General features: G+C 46.2%; 1 protein-coding gene across 1 annotated transcript; it reads left to right on the top strand.

Moving 5' to 3' along the window:
- The first annotated feature begins 12,757 nt into the window (after nt 1-12,757).
- LOC148477464 (collagenase 3-like) lies at nt 12,758-21,869 on the top strand. Its single transcript, XM_088456677.1, has 5 exons — nt 12,758-12,910; nt 15,283-15,503; nt 17,951-18,099; nt 19,142-19,267; nt 20,785-21,869. Exons 1-5 carry the CDS (start codon nt 12,800-12,802, stop codon nt 20,958-20,960), a joined length of 783 nt encoding a protein of 260 aa, XP_088312803.1. The 5' UTR covers nt 12,758-12,799; the 3' UTR covers nt 20,961-21,869.
- The last annotated feature ends 264 nt before the right edge of the window (nt 21,870-22,133 follow it).

Genomic DNA, 22,133 nt, shown 5'->3' with positions numbered 1-22,133 from the left:
GTAACAGGAACATTATATAGTGGGATAAAAGTGTGGGCCAAAGCCTCTTTGTTCCAGATTCCCCACCCTCCCTCCCCTATAAATTTTGGAATGTTGTGGGTTTGGTTTTGGGTGGCGGGAAAGAACGGCAGGTCGCCAGTCCGGGTGCAATTATGATTTAAGGGCGCTCCCTTCGTTGACTGGTAGTTGGCTGTACCAACCTAACGGGGGGCAGTATCACCACCTAAACGGGTGGGAAGTCAAGATGGGGGTGAGCGTTACCTTTTGTTGATGATATGAGTTACATGGTTATGTGTATGCACTCTGGGCGATCTACGCCTGCTATGCCTTTTGTTGTTTGTGTGTGGGCATAGCAGATCTGGCTGATTTCTGGCCGTCCTTTCTTTGCCACCATACATCCTTAAATAAATAATAATTATTATTGCTCCAATAAATCGCCATCAAGTTATCTGCCAAATCCACGTCTCAGTGTCTTTATTTTATGTTAGTATGATAAGTGGTTTGCACACATGACAACACCTCATCCGATAGAAGGTTTAACTTGTCACCGTTTGTTTAGGGTTTCTTTAGCATGATTCCGATCCGCCAGCAACAAAACACTGAGATTAATGAAAAACAAAAAATTAGCTGAAATAGTTTAGTTTTGCCCTTTTGCATATACACCCCCTCCCCCTGCCAGAGATGTCTGGGAAACATCACCTTTTACTTACATGATACATGATAGGCCCCGTGCTACTTTCAGGAGAGGCCTAACTGCGCTGCACCCATTGCCCATTACCGTAACTAGTAATCCCCCTTCCTATTTCTTAGTTCCTCCCCATCTCGTAATATTCTGCACCACCGCAATTGTTACCATCTTTTCTCTGAGGCTTTTACTAAATTGCCTTTTTGTGTCTGTCCTCATATCCTTCCCCATTCTTATTTACTTCTTCATGAAAAAGTTTGCCCATGTCACTTTGTTTTCTTTTCTCCAGGGGGCCTGATTTTGAGTGGCACGCAAAAGCGCACGCAACAGCATCTATTGGCGGTCGCCTGTCTGTGACTATATACAAATGCTGATACAAACACCTTCCCTTGTGTACAAATGTGGAAGGACTGAGGTGCCCCGTTACGACGCCTGGATACGTGGCAATACCGATTGGTGCGTTCATATACGCCAACATCGGTCAAACCATTGTAACTTGCACCAGCCCTCTGGCAGCCGCAGTTTCTCAGTCTGAGTACGGCCTATGAGGCTGCGGCTGTGCGTCTGAGAACGCAGCCCCTTGCACTAACACGCCCGCCAGATTCTCATAACATGCCTACTGAACGGACCATTTCTGCATGCACTACGAGCCACCTCCCAGTCACCGCCCAGGAACGCACTTTTTTAATGCCTTCTGACCCGATCGCAACAGTCCCTGTGTGCGTGCACTCTGTGTACCGCATGCGCCGTGGGGGTTTCCCGAAATATTTGCGCATGCGCAGTTGCAAGAAAAAGCTCAACTACTTGAACATCGGCGTTGTCTGTGGATTGCGTGCGATTCAGGCTCCAAATGATGTATATAATTTCTCCTCACTCAAATAGAGTTTAAAAAAGAATTGTAATGTTTTGCTCATCCTCATTGGATAAAGAGATCTATGTACTAAGCCTTGAAGAGAGATAAAGTACCAAACAATCAGCTCCGAACTGTCATTTTTCAAACACATGGGCCTATTTATCATACGAAAATGGGGCCGTTACCCATGCAGAAACTCAAGTTTCCGCATATTTAACTTACCAGACCATTCATCATCAGGGGTCCGAATAGGACCATCTGATATTCAGCAAACTCCGAAAACTGAAAGTTTTCAGAGATAGCCTGCAAAAAACAAGTGCCATCTGAAATGGCGCTTGTTCTCCTAGCCCAAGGCATACTTACCTACTTTGCTGAGCAGCTTTCCGGGAGCAGCAGGAGGGGGACCTGCTGCACTCCTCTTCGGGGGGCGGGGCCAGACGATAGACGGCATTAGGCCCCGCCCCCCTTACAGAAAACTCCCGTGATTCGCGGGTCCGTGAGGAGGGGGCGGGGCTAAATGACACGATTTGCCTAATTTAGCCCCGCCCCTTCCCGACGGACCCGATAATTTCAGGTAAAATCTCCCCATCCTGCCCACTTCACTAGGAAGTGGGCGGGATGCGGGAGATATGCCTGCCCTTCCGGGATCGCGGGGGGTTACCCGAAAAATCGGGAGCCTCCCGCGATTCCCGGGAGAGTAGGCATGTATGGCCCAAGGAGTTCCGGGGATGTGAAGAGGGTTCCCTCCGACGCCTCCTCGCTGACTCCCCGGAGACTTTTTGAATGCGTGACCTCAGGTCACGCATGTGTAGAGGCGGCAACGGGGGACTGGTAAGTAACACAGCTACTTCTGTAGGTGCGCTACTAAATGCGGTGACAGCTGCTTTTTGGAGCAGCTCTCCCCCCCACACCGAAGCAATGATGAATTGCTGCGGTGATAAGTATCCCCCGTTGGGAGGTGGATACTTAAGTATATGTCCCGATGATGAATAGGGCCCACAGCCTGTAAAGTAACAGTTAGGAGCTGATTGGTTGGTACATTATCTCCATCCACTTTATCTCTCTCCAAAGCTTAGAACAGTGGGGTCTATTTACTATCCAAGCCTTGGACAGAGATAAAGTACCAACCAATCAGCTCCTGTCATTTTACAAACACTGCCTGTGACATGGCAGTTAGGACCTGATTGGCTTAACGCTCTGACAGAGCGCTCGCTCTGAATCAGGGCCGTCCCTCTGAATTTCAGAGCGGCCACCTGGCCGCTCGCATAACTATGGGTGACCACCCACAGCTATAGCGAGCGGCCAAAAAGATGGTCGCGATTGGCACTGAGGAAAGTGGGACAGAGTGCAAATGACATCATTGCTGAAAAATAGCAATGGTCACACCACACTATGGACCTCATTCAGAGTATCTCGCTAGGGCGCGATCGCTCGCTGGCTAAAAGGGGCCGGCTATTTAAATGAAGCGCTCGCACTGCGTCTCGTAAGGACGCCCACTATGTGTTAGCGAGCTATGGGAAAGTGTGCTCGCAAGTGTCTAAAGACGCCCCCTTGCCACTCGCAACACACGTCATCTCCGGGAAATGAAGGATTAATCAGGACCATCGAGAGGCATCGGAGCTGCTCGAAGCCCTTGGGGTTGCCTTGCCCTACCACAAGCATAGCGATCAGTGAGGGCTGAAATACATGCAGGTGACGTGTACAATGACGCCACTTTGCTAATTATGCACGCCCTTTAAACGCAATTTGGGCGGCCAGACACGCCTGCGTTCACACATCCACTCCACTCCCCCGTTCACAAGCACATTCCCCTGTTACCACCCACAAACGGCGCTATCTGTTACTCAAAGCAGCGACCCGATAGTGGCATACGAGTAAATCAGATTGTAACGAATGGCTTGCGCACGCGCACTGCAAATTATGTGAATGCGCAGATGTGAAAAAATCATTCGGAGCGAGCGATCACGCCCTAGCGAGAGACTCTGAATGAGGTCCTAGGGGTATTGCCACATCACATTGGAGCATAGCGCTTTTCCCAGAGGTGTGCCTAGCGTATCTGTCACATTAGGTCTCTTCCAAACCCCCCCCCCCCACACACACACACACACACACACTCTCCCATCCACACAAGCAGGCTGCAGGGAAGCCAGACATGATCCAGCCGCGTCGCCTGATTCCCGGACAGCCGAATTTCCGCTGATTTAAACTAATGATGATCCTGTCATTCAACACCCAGACACAACAGGCGGATTTGCCTTAAGATGGTTTGTAGTTGTTATTCAATGGAAAAAAAAAACCTTCTGAGCCTGGAGGATCTCTAACCTGTAAACTGGCTAATATTTCTTCCAAAAACCACTCAGAAATTGTTGCTTTTTATGATTGAATTAGGTCCTGAACATCTATGACTTTTCCAATATGATTGCAAAAATATATAAACTAGATACTATAAAAAAAACTTGAACTTTAAACTCTTATTAATAGGGATGTGCAGGCTCGGATAGGTTCGAGTTTGCACGTGGAGTTCGGATTTTTCCCTCCAAAAAAACGGAACTCAGAACGAGGCAAAACGTCATCTTACATGGACGCACATCATCATTCCTGGTCTTTTGTCCAGGAATGATGATGTTCGTCCATGTAAGATGACGTTTTGCCTCGTTCTGAGTTCCGTTTTTTTGGAGGGAAAAATCCGAACTCCACGTGCAAACTCGAACCTATCCGAGCCTGCACATCCCTACTTATTAACTATTTAGGATAATTGGCCATCCCTAATCAGAGGTCCAGTATCAGTTGTTTTGATCGATGCAAGATCACTATAATCATAATAATTCATGAAATTTGTTATCATTATTATTATCGATATTTCCAAAAATCGATATCCACCAGATATCAAAACATCAATATACATAACCTATCGGGACACACTGGGGGGGCCGAGGCTCTTATATGTTTATATGTCTATGGTGGCTGCTCCTCTCTGCAGCCGCTGGATATACACTGGGGGCAGCCGCCGGTTTTTCACTGGGGTCAGCGCTGGCGGCTTCTCCTCTCAGTAAGGGCAGCTGTGTGCTGGACTTACACTGGGCTACCCAATCGCTGCAACCAGCAATGATTGGCACACATTGGGGGAGGATTCGGAGGTGCTGAGGGATCGTGAGGTCCCTCTAAGATTGGTGGCTGCTGGAAGTTTACTTTCCAACTGCCGCCCAGTAGGCATTTGTGACTGATTGCATCAGATGTGACCATGTTAGGGAAAGCCCAGGCCGACAAGGGGCCTGATTCAGACCCACTCGCAAGCGGCTGTCCGCTCGCAAGTGGGTCGATGTTGTGCTCTGCGCATGCGCACGACGGCGGGAGCTCCGTCGTGCGCATGCGCCAGACGCGACGAGTGAAGGACTTTCCTTCGCTCGTTGTGTCTGATCAAAGGGGGCGTGCTGTCGATGTTGATTGACAGCACGCCCCCTTTGGTGGGCGTGCCGGGGGGCGTGCCTCCCTGACGGGGGCGTTCCTAAGGGAACGCCTACCGTCAGAAGCCGGCCCACTGACATCACTAGTGATGTCAGTGGGAGTGATTTTGGCTCTGATAGAGCCAAAATCACTCCGGGGCTTGCGGTTGAAAACCTCAACCGCAGGCTCCGGCTCGCAGTTTCGATGGTCGCGATGGTCAAGACCATCGTGGCCATCAAACTGCACGCTCGTATAGGCTGTGGGTGGTGACCCACAGCTATACGAGCGTCCAGGAGGACGCTCCATAATTATGGAGGGTGGCCCTCATTCAGAGAGTGCGCTCTGCTCAGAGCGTACGGCTCTGAATGAGGGCCAAGGTCCCATCTGATGTAACCATTCCAGACAAGTGGTTAAATAGTTTTGCTAACATTCTCATTTCTGCTTAACTAAACAATCTGAATATTTCAAAGTTAACATTTTTAGATTTGCATTTTGCACTAAAGACACTTTCTTAAAAGAGACACTTTATGATATGCATCTTCTTCTATTCCTGCTGTCTTATGTCAAAATTGTTTTCTTTTACGAAAGCCTGAAGTAGCAGTTTGCAGCTGAATAATATATGCATGTGCATAGTCAATTTATTTATGTCGTACAATGTGTATTTCACAGATTAGCACAACATTCCGCTGGGACGTGTGATTTATCTATGTGTACTTAGCAGGAATCGCTATGAATGTTTACAGAATGTTTCTTCCCTCCATATACTGTACATGAGCACATGCTGAATGTCAAAATTCTTCTTAGCTGAAAGAACATAAACAAAAAACCCCTTGCGGAATTTCAGATGAAGAACCACAATCGTTGGGTAATAGATGCCGTAAGCTCATGTCCCAGACAGCTTTGTTCCTCTTCAATCAGTCTTTAACCCAACAGAAACAACAGGAATTAGTAACTTACCTGTTTATGGCCTCAGATGCAGCCATTACTGAGATGGAAAGCAGGGAGGGTGCCTGAGGAGGACCTTCTCTATGGAAGAAATATCCATAAACTTTGGTGATTGGGATAAAGCCTGGTGCACACTGTGCAGATCGCTCTGCAGAACAGCTAGACTCTCCGATCCTCCTAGCGATTATCTGATCAGTGTGCACTCAGTACACATGGAGTTATATTAGCTCAGCGTGTACGTTGTTCAACGGAATGGGGAGGTCAGGTATCTAAATTTTTAAGCATCTATTAAGATGCAACCTCCTGATCCGACCTGTGCAGGAGCTTTTGAAGTGTTTATCGACTAATGCTCCTGCATCTTGTGTGCAGGGATGCCAGGAGCAGCCATGGGCCCGGGTACTGATGGGAGTGTGGGGTGTATTCGCCCCTCCCCCGTATAAAAAATAAAATCAATTTATTTGTTATACGGGGAGGGGTTCGCTGTGGGTCTCTCAGCCCGGTGCATATCCAGGGGGGGGGAGGGGCAATCAGTGTGAACACCACCCCCACAGACAGAGGAGACTGCTGCTGAGCGAGCAGTCTCCCTGCTCCTACTGCAGCTCAGATAAGAAGGACAGGGGGCGGCATCGGACACGGGCTCCTCCAACAAGCCCCAGCCTGGGTAATAAGTACCTGCCCCCCGTCCCCCTTCTCGGCACCCCTGCCTGCTGTGTGTATTCAGTCTCCAGATTAAAAAAAAGAGATTTATGAGCTCTCAGTGCTGTTTTCGGATTGCTGCATTCATTAGCATTTGCCAAAGGGTTAGTGTAGCAGTAATCAGAGATACCTGCTACGGTCCCACTCAAATGCAGTCACCATAGGTTTCTATAGGGCCTACAAAAAGACTATTAGTAAAAACTTTAGCCTCCAATAACACATAGACAAGGAGAATAAGTATAGAAAGTACAGCATGGCTGCTTACGGAGCACATCTTGCAGTTTTCGCACTGAACATGCTGTGGAACTGCGCACGTGCAAGTACGGGTGGTGCACAGTCAGACGAATTTCATTTGTATCTCCACTATTGACTAAAGAGGTGTAAATGGGGCGTAAGAGGTGTTCTCACATGGGTAATGTTTGGGCCTGATTCAGAGGCGTCTTCGTCTTTTGGCGGTCGCCCATCTGTGACTGTATGCAAATGCTGCTACGGTTGTGTACATTTGTGCGCATCTATGTGCAAAGACTGAGACCCGCACTTTCAGCATCTTTAGGAGCTGTATTACCGCCTGGTCGATGTAGACGACACCAGCAGTAGCGCGATTGAAACTTGCACCAGCTCTATGCCAGGTGCAGATTTTCCATCCATGTATAGTTTCCAATGTGTACGATTCAGCGTCTGTGTACACAAAGACTTCAACACCACACCTGTGACAATCCTATAACCTGCCCAGGGGCGTACTTATAATCGGTGCAGGTGCACCCTGCACCCATATAATACTTCCCTCACCGGAGTCCCACGTCGGCGCCAGTGTCAACTCTGTAAAAACTACCTGGAAAATGGCCGCCGCCATTTTCCCGGTGACCTGCGCATACGTTATAGACTCTGTACCCAGAGTCTAGTACCCAGAGTCTATCAGTGCGCCGCCGGCCACCGGACTGGGAGGAGGGGGCCCGGGACGGAGACTGCACACGGGCCCCCTCCTCTCTTGAAATGCCCCTGAACCCGCCTATTTACCGAGCCAGCCAGACTGAATGCGCTACTTCCCACAGTGTGAGAAAAGGGATCCATAGGATTTGCACATGCGTGGCCTGATGATCGCATATGCGCAGTAGTGTGACCAGCCCACAAACCAGGAACTGAAGTAAATGCATAAGCGATCACTTTAATTCTAACATATAACAGGGACAGACTGCTATTGTATCCCCTGTCCCTGTGTGTGGTTTTTTTATACATTTGGGCGATACACGATCAGCGGCAATAACAAGTTATAATCATCGCATCTAAAACACGATAATTAAGTAAAATAACCTTACAGGTTGTTCTACATCTGCTCCAGTGAGAACTGAAGACACCAAAGTATGCAGCAGGGCAGTGGCGTAACTAGGGTATTTGGAACCCTGGGCAAGTTAAAATAAGGAGCCCCCAAGTAGATCTGCTGGAAAAGTGGCCGTGGCCGCATGCCACAAGGAGCGTGGCCACTGGAAAATGGGGGCTTAACAACATAGCACACGACTGCACCTTAATGCCCTAAGTAGTAGTGCCCCTTATGCAATGTCCCCAGTAGCAGTACTCCTTATGCAGTGCCCCCTGTAGTAGTGCCCCTATACAGTGCCCCCAGTAGTGCCCCTTATACAGTGCCCCTATACAGTGCACCTAGTAGTGCCCTTTATACAGTGCCCCAGTAGTACCACTTATACAGTGTCCCCAGTAATGCCCCTTATACAGTGCCACTAGTAGTGCTCCACCTATGCAGTGCCCCCAGTAGTGCCCCTTATACGGTGCCTCCAGTAGTGGACCCCTTATGCAGTGTTCCAAGTAGTGCTCCTTATACAGTGCCCACAGTAGTGGTCACCCCTATGCAGTGCCCCAGCAGTAGCCCCCCTATGCAGTGCCCCCAGTAGTTGTCCCCCCTATGCAGTGCCCCCAGTAGTGCAGTGCCCCCAGTATATTCCCCCTTATGCAGTGCTCCCAGTAGTGCCCCTTATAGATTGGCCCCAGTAGTGGTTCCCCCTATGCAGTGGCCCTTGTACAATGCCCCCAGTAGTGGCCCCCCCTATGCAGTGAACCTTATATAGTGCCCCCAGTAGTAATCCTCCCTATGCAGTGCCCCCAGTAGTACCCTTTATATAGTGCCCCCAGTCCCCCTTATGCAGTGCCCCTTATAAAGTGCCCCCAGTAGTAGTCCCCCCCATGCAGTGCACCAAGTAGTGGTTCTCCTATGCCAGGGGTGGGGAACCTTTTTTCTGCCGAGGGCCATTTTGATATATATAACATTATTTGCGGGCCTGGTGTAAGCAACGCCCCATCCCTGTGAAGTCACACAGGGGCAGAGCCACAATCGCCGGTGATTTCAGCAATTCTAGAGGACGCTCCAGGCAGCACTGCTGCATAGATTTTGGCTGCATGGTGCCATTCTAGGCACCCTGCTAGTCAAATGAGGCTAGCAGAAAAAAACTATGAGGGCCAGACCAAATGATTCCGGATGCCTTATACGGCCCCCGGGCCTGAGGTTCCCCATCCCTGCCCTATGCAGTGCCTCTTATATAGTACCCCCAGTGGTAGTCTCCCCTATGTAGTGCCCCCCCCCCCCCCCCCAGCAGTGCCAGTGCCTCTTACATATTTAAGGACAAAGACACACACACACACACACACAAAACAACACTTACCTGAATCCCTGCATCTGGCTCCTGCTTCCACCGCCATCCGCTCCTCCATCATCCCGGGCCGGACCGCTCTACACTATTGGAGAGATGTCATGACGTCTCTCCCATCACCCACTGCGCGCGCCGGAAGATGGCGCTCATGAGTGAGTTCCAGCTTGGCTCTGGCAGTGGGCGCAGCAGTCAATGAGAGTCTGTCTGACCCTCATTGGCTGTCAAAACAAACACACTGCCGCCGGGTAGTATGAGTGTACTAGCTGACGGCGGTGTTTGTTACCGTGTAGTGAGTGCCGCACTCCATGTGGTCCGCACTACACAGAGTAGTGCCCTGGACCGCCGCTGCAGGCGCCCCCCACGCGTCACCGATCCGATGGCACCCAGGACACGAGGCCTGCTCGACCGCCCCTAGACACGCCACTGCAGCAGAGAAAGAGTTATAACAAAAGGTACTATGACCATAATCCAGAGTCTGATTACGGCAAATTGATGACCTAACACCCAATAAAGATGCGTCCCCTCCATTGCTTAACTGACAAAGCATTGAGACTCAATAGGCGGGATATACTAAGCTTCTCGTCCACAATGCCATACATTCCGCCACATGTCGGGTACATACCGGCATTAATTACGCCAGTATGTACCTAGACTTGCAATTCTAATTGCAAAGGACAGCTCTTCTAATAAGAGCCGTTCTCTGTGATAAAAGAACCTCCGGGTTTATGACCCAGAAGTCCCTCTGGCGTCCTTCTGCGCATGCACAGAATGGCGCGCGCACCGCTGAGGATGCTGGGAGGGATCCCTCACAATTAGGAACGTGGAAAGAGGCTCATAGATTTGACTGAGTCCAAGCTCAAGAATGTATCGCAAATCCAGGAGCTTGGTACATATGAGAATGCGGACAAACTCCGAAAAAGGCATTTTCAGGGGTTTGACCGCATTTTCGCCCATAGTACATCCCGCGCATTAAGTGATCTAGGTAAAATATAAGCTTGAAACGTTGTCATTTCAGTTTTCTTCCAGGCCGTTCCCACAACAATATAAGTTTTTTTGTTTGTAATTTAACACTAAATAGCTGTAAGCAATATAAGCAAATTATTGAGCTTTATTAGCTTTTTTTATTATTTTAAAACATTTCCTTCTAAATTTAATTTGGTGTAACCAATCTGCTGCTATAGAGGCTGATTCTAATTTGGATACTGCTGCAACCGCATTAGCGTCTTTTACCGTAGCCGGGTGTACGACCTCATGCTAATGTTACTATCAGCACTTCCCCTGGTGTATCGCCGTGCGTCTAAATGCGGAAGCGCTGCAATGGCCATTTTGAGCAGCTGCAGCCGTAAACAGTGGTGGATTTTACCTAGAGCCTGCAGTGCTGCAGCTACCCCATTAAAATCCATCACCTCGGCAAGCCAGTTGCAGTCTGTGACTGCACTGGCTACACTGTGTCTGGCAGTGGCTTCTGATTGGAAGCGCTACCTGCAAGTCGTGCACAGGACATGAAGCCCCAGGGAGAGGTTTTTCTCCCCTTGTGGCCAGTCCTGGCTGCAATTAGCAGAGAGCGACTTCCAGTGGAAGCTGCTGCTTGGCTGTGCGGGCAGCCCTACCTGGCTTCTAGGAGCTGCAGCCGATTCAGTCTCTAGGAACCGGTATTATACGTATGAACGGCGCCACTGGCACTTGTGCACATGCGCCGGTCCTGATGCCTGCCAGATCCAGTGTGCAAGCGATGGGACCCGGCCGGCCAAACCATCAGCAGCGACAGCCCCCCTCATGCAAGAGGGCAGGAGCCGCTGCTGATTGTAAGACCTATTGAGTGTCTATCTAGACACAATCGATCTTTAATCTGGATACCGCTTCTCGGAAGATCGCCACACTTGATGTTCCTTATATTGAGGACTAATTCAACACTGAGGAAATCCTGGGCGTGCAAGAGATAACATTTCTCAGACACGAATCTAAACATATATCAATATTTAGTTGTTTTTTTTTTCAGTATAATCCTGTGCTAGGCCCCCATTCATCGAATGATCAGCCACCCGAAAATCACAACTAAACCCCTAACCCCATCACTCATGCATGGACCCAGCCCTGACCCATCAACTCCTCATCTAGGTGGTGTAGGTAGTGACTGGTCTTATAAACGGCTCTCAGTATATAGAAAAAGTAAAATGTATTCCATAGAAGTCAGTGGGATATTTGACTTTGATACATTTAGGACCTGATTCAGAGCCGCTCGCAAGATGCGATCGCTCGCAAGATGCGATCGCTCGCTTGCAAAAAGGGGCCGGGTATGCAAATCAAGCGATCGCTATTTGCGCTGTAAGGATGCCCTCTATGTCTTAGTGAGCGATGGCAGTTAGCGTACGCTGGACTATAAAACCTCCTACCTGTCACTCGCAGCATACGTCCTCTCCGGGAAGAGTCTGATTAATCGTGAACATCAAGGGCCATCGGAGCTGCTCACAGCGCTTGGGGTTGACCTAACCTCCCCCAAGCACTGCGAGCAGTTTAGGCTAAAAAACAACCAAGTCACGTGTGCAATGACGCTACTTTGCTAATTATGCACACCCATTAAACACCGTTCTGACGGTAAGACACGCCTGCGTTCGCACAACCACTCCCCTATTCACAAGCACATTCCCCTCTTACCACCCACAAACGGCGCAATCTGTCACTCAAAGTAGCATCCAGTCTGTGTACTACAAGCGTTCGATTGTACATCACAGACGCTAGTTTGCGCACACGCACTGCGACTTAGACGCATGCGCAGATGGGCGACAATCGCTCCTAGCGAGTGAGCGCAGCTTAGCGAGTGGCTCTGAATCAGGTCCTAAGTGCAAATGTTCTGCCCATTAAATATTTTTGATTTAAGATATTTACTCGCTTAGTGACTTGATGCTAGACGTCTCCTCACTGTCCAGTGTCCGCTATCCAGCCTCCTGCAGGCCGGTGATGAAACGCTATTCTCTCTCTTCTAAACAGTCCGGACAGAATTTCAATAAATAGAAAAGACAATTACTATAGATGTTCTTGTAAACATAAAGCTGATGTTTAAAAAAAAATTTGAAATTGTTTCCTTTATTGGACATCAAACGTTACCAATGCGGTCATATGTTTTAAATGCAACAGCAATAAATAAAATGGAGAAATAAAAGATTTCCGGCAAGAGAATTTGGCAACTAAAATAAGGAAGTTTTTATCTATTTTAATCGTGTGGGCTTTCCACAGACAAATGACAGCATCAAATCAACATTTGTTAATCGTTACCAAGTTCTGATACATAACAATTAGCACTTGACTGCTTAAATGAAATAGTAAGGGGTATAATACTTGCTAAAGTGATGGTTTTTAGAAGTGGAGATGTCGCAATTTAGTAAATATATACCCCTAAGGGACAAGAGACCTATGTGAATTGTGACACGAATCACTGAATTGCGACACTTACCTTCCTCTATAAAAGATGTTGGTGTAAATGGCACAACACAGTGCAGGCTCTGTAAGCTGATTGCCACAATGCTGCTTGTACACACTTTCATCCTGATTTCATTTTGCTATGGCGCATTCGGAAGACCAAGACCCAAAAACGATGATAACAGCTCAACTATGGATCAGAGGATTGCAGAGGTATGTTCTCAATGGTAAATAAAAAATAACAAAAGAAGAAAAATGAAAATACAGTATAGCGTAAATGCTCAAATAAATGCTATAATTTACAGGTGAAATACCCTATAACCATAACAGACTTAATAGACTTTGCATGTGAGAGGCACAGTACTAGTGCATATTAATAATTGCTAAAACAAATTATATATATGAAAAATGGAAAGGAATCACCAGTTCGTTGCTATTTTTCTGTATTTTTGTGCTACTTAGGGGTAAATTTACTAAACAGTGGGTTTACAAAAGTGGAGATGTTCCCCATAGCAACCAAACAGATTCTGGCTATCCTGTATCTGGTACACTCTAGAAATATATAGCTAGAAAGTCATTCATTGCTATGGGCAATACCTCCGCTTTGTAAACCAGTACTTTAGTAAATTTGCCCATAAGGTGTTCTATGTTAAACATGGGCAGCCAGAATGAGATGCACTAAGCCTTGGAGACAGATAAAGTGGACGCAGATAAAGTACCAACCAATCAGCTCCTAACTGTCATTTTTCAAACACAGCGTGTGACATGGCAGTTAGGAGCTGATTGGCTGGTACTTTATCTCTCTCCACTTCATCACTCTCCAAGGCTTAGTATTGTACATCTCCCACTAATATTCTCACTGTCTATTTTTTAATACTGTGCTTCATTTTAATTTTACAGTACATATTTCTTTCTCTATAGCTATTATATTATGTGAAATTTATGATTGCCGGTATTGTAGAGTAGAATGTTGGCAATGTTAAATTATTTTATCATGTAAACTGGATATTTGCATAAAAATGTAGACACGTAAATCAATTATGGATAGAGGACCTGATTTAGAGACGGTCGCAAAACCTGTCACGACTGTGATCCCATACGCAGTGGACTTACATAAATAGGCTAATGAATTATCTGATGTCTTGTGCACTGAGATGTCCACCTCTGGCGTCTCACGTCCACCGTTTACGTCCAAAAGCGAAACATCAATCGCACTTCGGTCACACATGGGACCTCTGAGTAAGCGGAATCGGATTAAAATACCACCGGCTCAAATCCCGACAGTGGAAGGCCGACAATAGGAGATCCCAATGCCCAGTGGTAAGTATCCTAACCCTCTCCCCCCCCCCAAGCCTCCCTTAGGGGTGCCTATCTTAAGTCCCGTGTCGGGCAGGTAGTATCGGGATTTAGACCGGCGGCATTGAGTACGCCGGTCTATTAACTACCGTACATACCGAGTAAGCCTATGCTGTCTCAGCCCCAGCGGTTCTCCTGAGACGTTGGGTCCTCTGCAGCTGCGAACAAATTTGCAGAGACTCACAAGAGCGCTCCCAGAAGACAGTCCCGACACGCCTGCGTTTTTCCTACCGCCACCTATTACCTCGCTCATATGCTGACTACCTGCCGCTCACTTTGTGAAGACATCCTCTCTGCGATCGCTGTTGTAAATCCATTGCCGCACATGCACAGTACGGCTTGGGCATGCACAGTGGCAAAATAGCTCCACTCCGTCCAACAGCGACATTGGTCCATCTCTGAATCAGGCCAGGCGTTATAAATGATTGTTCGATTTCTTTTTCATCTTAATAAAACCCTTCTGCCAAAGATAATACCTAGTATTTTGGGGTATGACAGAGTGGTGCATATAATAATTGCTGCAGAATCGATAAGTCTCTTATATATACTTATTAAAAGAAATAAAAGAGTTGTCTATATGCTAAAAGAGGATGGAGTCACGATGTCACAATTCTATGCAAATCACGTTATCGAGCCCCCGGAAGGGAAGTGGGCACATGTGCGAGTCTGACCTACTCTCTAAGGAGTCCTGCAGCGCCCTCGGAATACAGGAGTCTCCTGGACATTTAGGTAGAGTAGATAAGTATGGGAAGGGCCCAATTGTCTCTTTGGTACATTAGTGGGCCAGTCCAGTAGAAAACAGCATTAATTCATTAAACCAACAAACAGAATTTTTTACTTTAGCTTAAATGACCTATAAATAGTTCCTGATGTCCCTTTTTTGCCAACTATGCATTTAAAAATTGCTGGATCTTATTAAATCTCTCATCAGTGCAACATACAGTATAGAACATAATGGTTTCTAGAGTATAGGAGTTGACAGATCAATACAGAGCTTCATACTGTAGTTGCTCTGTATTCATTTTAGAAATAAATACAGGATTTAATTTGTTCTGTATCAAGTGGCGTATATTACACATTCTTCGGGCTGTTGTTAGTTGAATTAGTAACCCATTGCTCTAATGGCTGGAACACCAATAAGGCATATGCATTCAATGTGTTGCATTACTGTGTATGTATTACATGTATGTACAGACTAATACAGTTGCCATGTATTTGTTTTTTTCCAGGACTACCTAAACAAATTCTATTCAACCGGCAGCAGAGCAAAAAGCACATTTGCCGACAGGATTAAAGAGATGCAGAAATTCTTTGGAATGAAAGTAACAGGGGTCCTGACCACCGAAACTATGACCATGATGAAAGCCCCTCGATGTGGCATGCCCGACGTGTCAGAGTTCAGAGCCTTCCCGGGAAACCCCAGATGGCCTCGAAATGCCCTCACCTATAGGTGAGTTGCACTTGGCAAGGTCAGAGCTATAGCTGGGTGTGTCCAAGGCAGAAAACAGGTCATAGGACGCCTGATGTTTTATTGGCTGGAAAGACAGCTCTTAAAATGATCAATAAAAGGATCATTTACAATCGGATATATCAATAACAGTGACCAATCACCACTCATAGCAAGACTGAGCTTGTACTAGGTCCTTATTAAATTGTGCAAAGTAGGAGGAGGTTTGCAAACAAAGATGTCTAGGCAGCACAACATGTATAGTTAATTGAGATATTAGTTAAATATAACCGGTTAGTATGAGAAATTGTTGCATATGGATCATTTGTTAGGAGTATCCATTTGCTTAATACATTTAATTAATTCTATTTACTGTTGTATATTTCGTTTTTTAAATATTAACATATCATATTACTTCATTATAACAATATTGCAATAGTCCATGGACAGTCTCAGCAATATACAGAATACCTACTGTCAACACTGGCAGGCAATGAGGCAATGCCGTATTAAGGGGAAGGTGGCACAGGGAGAATTGGTGTGAATGGTTCTATAATATTTACCACCTACTAGTAACTCTCAATGAGGTGGACGCCAGCTGCAGCCATATCTGTGTCTTTAGCCGCAGCGCGTCTGCGACATTATGCTTCATACTGAGACGCCCACTGGCTGCATAGCAAATCCGCTGCTGCTGTGCATGCAATGACGCACCATCGGTCGCACACTGGTCACTCCATTGCAGAATGTCCATCGGAACATGGCCACATCTGACTAGCCACCAAAGTTGCCTCTCTCTGTATCCAAATCCGTTCTGCGTTCTCAGCGATAAACATCGGGATGCATTCGCAGTACTACTCAGACACATGCGTAGACTTAAAACATCGGTCACTAGCATCCGACATCGATGCTGCATCCACCTATGAATCACTCCCACTATCTTTATCTTGTGAATTATGACTATGCTCTTCATTTTAGACCATAGAGGCTCCCACTATTTTAAGTGCCCCGGGCCCCCAAACATACCTCCCAAGTGTCCCACATTCAGCGGGACAGTCCCGTTTTTCTGGGACTGTCCCGCCCGCGAGCCGCAGTGTCCCGCGGTGGGGGGGAAGTTGGGGAGAGCACAGAGGGTGTGCAGGAGGAGAACAGATGAGCAGACTGCCTGGGGGCTGCCCAGTATCTCGGAGAGTGCTGGGCACGCCCCTAAAGTGGCAAAAATGGGGGAAGCCGCAAGGCTCCGCCCCGTTTTCAATAGAATCCACCCCTTTTACTTAGGCCACGCCCCCTTTTTGGCTGTGCGCGCCATGTCCCTCCTTCCAACATTGAAATGTTGGGAGGTATGCCCAAACCCTTAATCCAGCTCTGCAATGAGGGTAAAGAGATGTGTCCCGTAGTGGGCCGCTGAAAGTTCCATGGGCCCCGATGCGGTGTGGCACGCAATCGGTGGATGGTTTCCTCTGCGCATGCTTCCCAGAGCGATGGACTATGCGTACGCAGGGAGTCTGCAGCCCCAGGGATAAATGATTGACAGGAAGTGTCGTTTGTGGGTGGTGAAGGGGAGAGTGGTCGGGCAAACGCAGGTGTGCCTGTGCGTTTGGACGGCATTTCAGGGGTATGCATAATTAAGCCCTTGCGGCGGTGGACGCAGCCTGAGATCTAGTTGCACACAGGAAGTCTCGCTATGTCTGCGGGAGGGTCAGGTCAACCACTATTGTGCGTATGGGTCCGATGGTTCTCGATGTTACTGATGTTTCCGCCGTATTGCCAGGTATAGAGGACGCAAGTAAAGGGAAGTGGGTGGTATTATGTAGTGCTGGGCGTCTGCTTATTCTGCTGCGATTACCGTGCGAATGCATTTATTAGCATATTCTCGCAGCGGCCGGGTGCGTCTGCGTCCGTGCGTTCGTTGCTGAATCAGTCCCTATGTCCTTAAATGCTGCCTGATGTATGTCCTCAAGTTATGGCCCAAAGGACATATATAATGTGCCCTCCTCCTAAGTAATGTGCATCTGGAAAGTAAGGAAGTTACAATGAAGCATTGGCCAAGGTCTGATCTCCACCAACACCAATGGTGGCTCTGGTGGTGTAACCAGGCTCTGTGGCCCTTTGCTATCCAGTAACACCACAGGGGTGAGGAATCACATTTATAGATCTAGTCTAGCACCCACATATAGCAGGATGCTCCCACATACACATAGCTTCTGCTATCATAAGTGACCATATAGCCTTATAGTCCGCGCCATCTTGGCCCACGAATCCGTGAGTCCTCACGAATAAATGTTTGCATCACTAGAAATTAGGCGTCTGATGTAGCAAAACGCCATTTGCGCTGGTGGCCCGAATTTATTTCCGGTTTGCAAATTTAGTATCCCTAAAAAGTAATTATGGAATGATAATAATGCGAATGGTGAAATCTAACCTCTGTTACTCTCTATACTCTCATTGAACAGAATTGTAAATTACACTCCTGATCTACCCTCCCGTGTGGTCGATGACGCAATACAGAGAGCATTCAGTGTTTGGAGCCAAGTGACTCCTCTAACATTCAGGAAAGTCGGCAGCCCACAAGCAGATATTCTGATACAGTTTTCACCACGATGTAAGGACATCTATTTATATCTAAAATATTTTTATATAAATATGTATGTGTAATTCTGAGAAAATAAAATATATATGAAATGACACTGATTGGTAGTATTGTGATAAATGGTGGGATGCCTGATGTATCACATTCGGGGTGCGATGTATCCCGCCACTCTTCGCAAGCATTAAGAAAATTGCAAAGGACGGCTTTCTCTGTAAAAAGCTGTCCTCTGTGAATCAGGGACTTCTGGGTCTATGACCCAAATGTCCCTCTGGTGTCATTCTGTGCATTCGCAGAATGACACATGTGCCACGGGGGTGCTGGGAGGGATCAGATTGGATTCCTCTCACATCACTCTGCGTAAAGAAACTCAAAGGTTTCTATAGGGCAGGGATGGGGAACCTCAGGCTCATGGGCGGTATAAGGCCCCCGGAATCATTTGGTCTGGCCCTCTTAGCTTTTCTTCTGCTAGCCTCATCTGGATAGCAGGGTGCCTGTAATAGCACCCTGCGGCCAGAATCTATGCAGCAGTGCCACCTGGAGCGTCCTTAGGATGCTTCAGACGGTCATACTGCTGCCCTTACAGCTCCTCAGAGCATCCTCAGGATACTCCAGGCATTGCTGTAATCACTGGTAAATGTGGTCCTGTCCCCGTGTGACATCACACAGAGGGGGCGTGACCTGCACTGGGCCCGCGAAAAATGTTATATATATCAAAATGGCCCTTGGCAGAAAAAAGGTTCCCCAACCCTGCTATAGGGTAATCCCATCTGAAGACGGCATTACCCACCGCATCCAAGCCCACTTGGTGCATATGAGAAATGCGATTAAGCCTTTGAAAATAGCATTTTCAGGGGTCTGACCGCATTTCTTGTTTTAATGCATCCCACCCAAAGTGTTAATTATTACGGTTAGTAAACAAGCACAGATTGGAGGTCATATAATGATATATGGTGTTGAATTTAAATATTCATTTTATATTACTACATTTTAAAATTTATATGAAAGCATTAACATAAAAACAACAGAAACTTAAAATTAAATTACTGTTTTGTAGCTCACGGTGATCGCTCGCCATTTGATGGTCCCAATGGTGTGCTAGCTCACGCATATGCACCGAATACTGGAATAGGGGGTGATGCCCATTTCGATGAAGATGAAGTATGGACTAATGACAGAAGAGGTAAATGGTTTCTTCTGTATTTATTACGTTTTATGTTTAGTTAGTTAAAAATCATTTTAGTCATTTTTGCTCTCAACAGTAAATATATAGGAAAGCATGATACGCAGAAAAGAATGATACGCTTTTTTGCAGAAAATATTATCTTGGAGTTCCTTCCTTGATTTAAATGTACAGCCCTGGAAATGTTTTTGAGGACCACCCAACTACCATTACGTTTGTCATTGGTACCTACTGCATAAGTACTATGAATGCTGGGTCCACCAGAGGCTCACCCAACAATATACTGACCCAAACCATAGTATGCTGAGCACCCAGGAGGCATCCACTAGCTCATGATCCTGGCAACAGATTATTCTATCCTTCATCCTTTTCCCTTACCAGCAGACCTTTTCTAGCCTTGACTACACTATTTTCCCATATATACTGGAGCAGTCACTGCCCCAGTTGCTAGTGGCGTACTGCACCCTACTGGAGCAATGCCACTACTGAACTGGCATGCCCAATATCAGCCAATTTGGCATATTCATAGTGATCATACCAGGAATCTACCATCTTCTGTGACCATCCCTCCACCATTTCTACATTGGCTCCGGCAAGTACTTGCTCGGTGAGAGGCAAACTCCTTTCCACGTTGTCTGTTGCTCATTTAGACCTAACATCTCGACTAGCTTGGCTAGAATCTTGCACAGCAGTATTCACCCTCAAGTAGTTGTTACAAAGGTGCAGGGTATATACACTCATCATGGAACAGCATATTGTAGTACATGTACAGTAAACCCATAAGGGAACACCGTACTGATTGCAATTTACTCTATGGGGATACTTACTTTATATCCAAACACTAAGTATTAGTTACCTAGAACTAAAGGCCGGTGTGTAGTCTAGTGTGTACCAACCTCATAAGCGACGGGACCCGGTGGGGTGCCGGCATCGGCAAGTGCGTACACACTTGCCAATACTGGCAGCGATGGCTCGACGGTGGGGGCCTTGCTGCATTCGTCAGCATGGCCATCGCTAACGATGTCGCCCGTCGGACCAGCATGCAGGTTCGACGGGCTATGTTGCTGCTGATACGCGGGAGTGCGCAACGTCAGCGACATAAAGGGTACACAGACGAAGTGCCCGATATGTCGTCTGATCCGGCCGGATCGGACGACATATCGTCTAGTGTGTACCCGGCATAATAAATGCAGTATATGTGTAGTGTTACAGAGTTGTAATACAGTAGTGTTAGTGTATTAATATGTGTCAGACAACTGCAAAAGGAATATTTTGAAATAGACTCAAAATGAAATCAATAAGAATACAAAGAGAATATTTAACAAATACGTAAAGCTACACCTTACTTTCCTTGTTCCTTGTGTTAAGCTACGACCTTGCGTTAACCTATGCACTTATCACAACAGATTGCACCTCTCGGTCAATTGCATTCCTGTCTATGTACAGCATTTCCAACTATGCAGGATAAATATACTAATTTGTTGGTAATCCCAAATACTGTTTTTGTTTTCTCGTAGGTTTCAATTTATTTTTAGTAGCTGCACATGAATTTGGTCATTCCTTGGGACTAGATCACTCTAACGATCGAGCGGCACTGATGTTCCCGACCTATCGTTTTGTAAACACAGACAACTTCCGCTTGTCACAAGACGACATCAATGGGATACAGTCACTATATGGTAGAAGGCCCTAATAACGCCAGGGAAAGTGATGCCAGTCAGATGTAGATGGATATTTCATTATATGTCGGCTATACCTTTGCTATGAAACTAATACAATAATTACAAACAGAAGGTTTAAAATAACTGTAAATATAAAAACATAGAGCATAGCTAACAATTGCTGAGAGAAAGCAATACTGCACCATGGTACAGTATATAAAGATGTCATATAAAAATACATAGCATACTGTAGCTAACACTTATTAAGATAAAGAAATACTGTACAAAGACGCTACCTACACATATTGTGTCCAAAGTAATTGATGTGGATGAATAAAAATAAATAGAATGATAATTAAACATATTAATTGAATAAAGCGGTGATTTTAAGAACAGAAAAATTATCTTTTTACTCCATAGGTATTCCTAATATTTGTATGCGTAATATTTACACAAATGCTTTTGTCAAGCACTGGTACAATGAGCTAACAATCTTTTGGTTCCTTGGTATTGTCAAAATAAGCTTTACGGGCCTTATAAGGTATCCTTTAATATCAGAGTATGAGGGAGATTTTTCAAATCTTGGAGAGATAAAGTGGAGAGAGATAAAGTATCAACCAATCAGCTCCTAACTGCTATGTTACAGGCTGTGCTAGAAAAATTGGTTGGTAATTTATCTCTCTCCACTTTATCACTCTTACGATTTGATAAATCTCCCCCATATATCTCCAGGAAGTCTCTCACTTTTGTCACTTTACCCTACAGCCCTCCTTCTTATAATAATGTTTATTTGTGTTGCATACATAATATACATCATTGAACAGACTGATATAGGAGTATAAAAGGTGTTTAACTACTGTATGTACTCAGTCTGGTATTTCTTCAATTGTGAAACTACTGGAACAACACACTGATGTGTGAATAAAGTTGGTTCATACGTTGCTGGTGTTACAATGTTTATATCACAGAGTGTGCCGTCATGAGAAAATCACAACTGATCAGTAAATGTAGCGTTTTAGAGATTTTATGTGCTAAACACTGTCAGCAAGTCATGTTTAGAGGATTTCCCTGTTTATGAGCATGTAGAATAATTAATGGCACAACCTGCCAAATACATGAATGTATGAATTAAGCAACTTGAAAACATGACCCTGGAGGAAGATAAGAGTGGAGATAGTTGGGGTAGATCATACTCGCCTGTTCTC

This window comes from Taudactylus pleione, unplaced genomic scaffold (genome assembly GCF_031769625.1).
Source record: "Taudactylus pleione unplaced genomic scaffold, aTauple2 ptg000711l, whole genome shotgun sequence".
NCBI lineage: Eukaryota > Metazoa > Chordata > Amphibia > Anura > Myobatrachidae > Taudactylus > Taudactylus pleione.
This window is presented reverse-complemented; position numbering and strand designations above follow the sequence as displayed.

Coding starts and splice junctions, on each gene's coding strand:
- LOC148477464 (XM_088456677.1), top strand. CDS start 12,800: ATGCTGCTTGTACACACTTTCATCCTGATTTCATTTTGCTATGGCGCA. Junction 12,911..15,282: donor TGGATCAGAGGATTGCAGAG/GTATGTTCTCAA, acceptor GTTTTTTTCCAG/GACTACCTAAACAAATTCTA. Junction 15,504..17,950: donor CGAAATGCCCTCACCTATAG/GTGAGTTGCACT, acceptor CTCATTGAACAG/AATTGTAAATTACACTCCTG.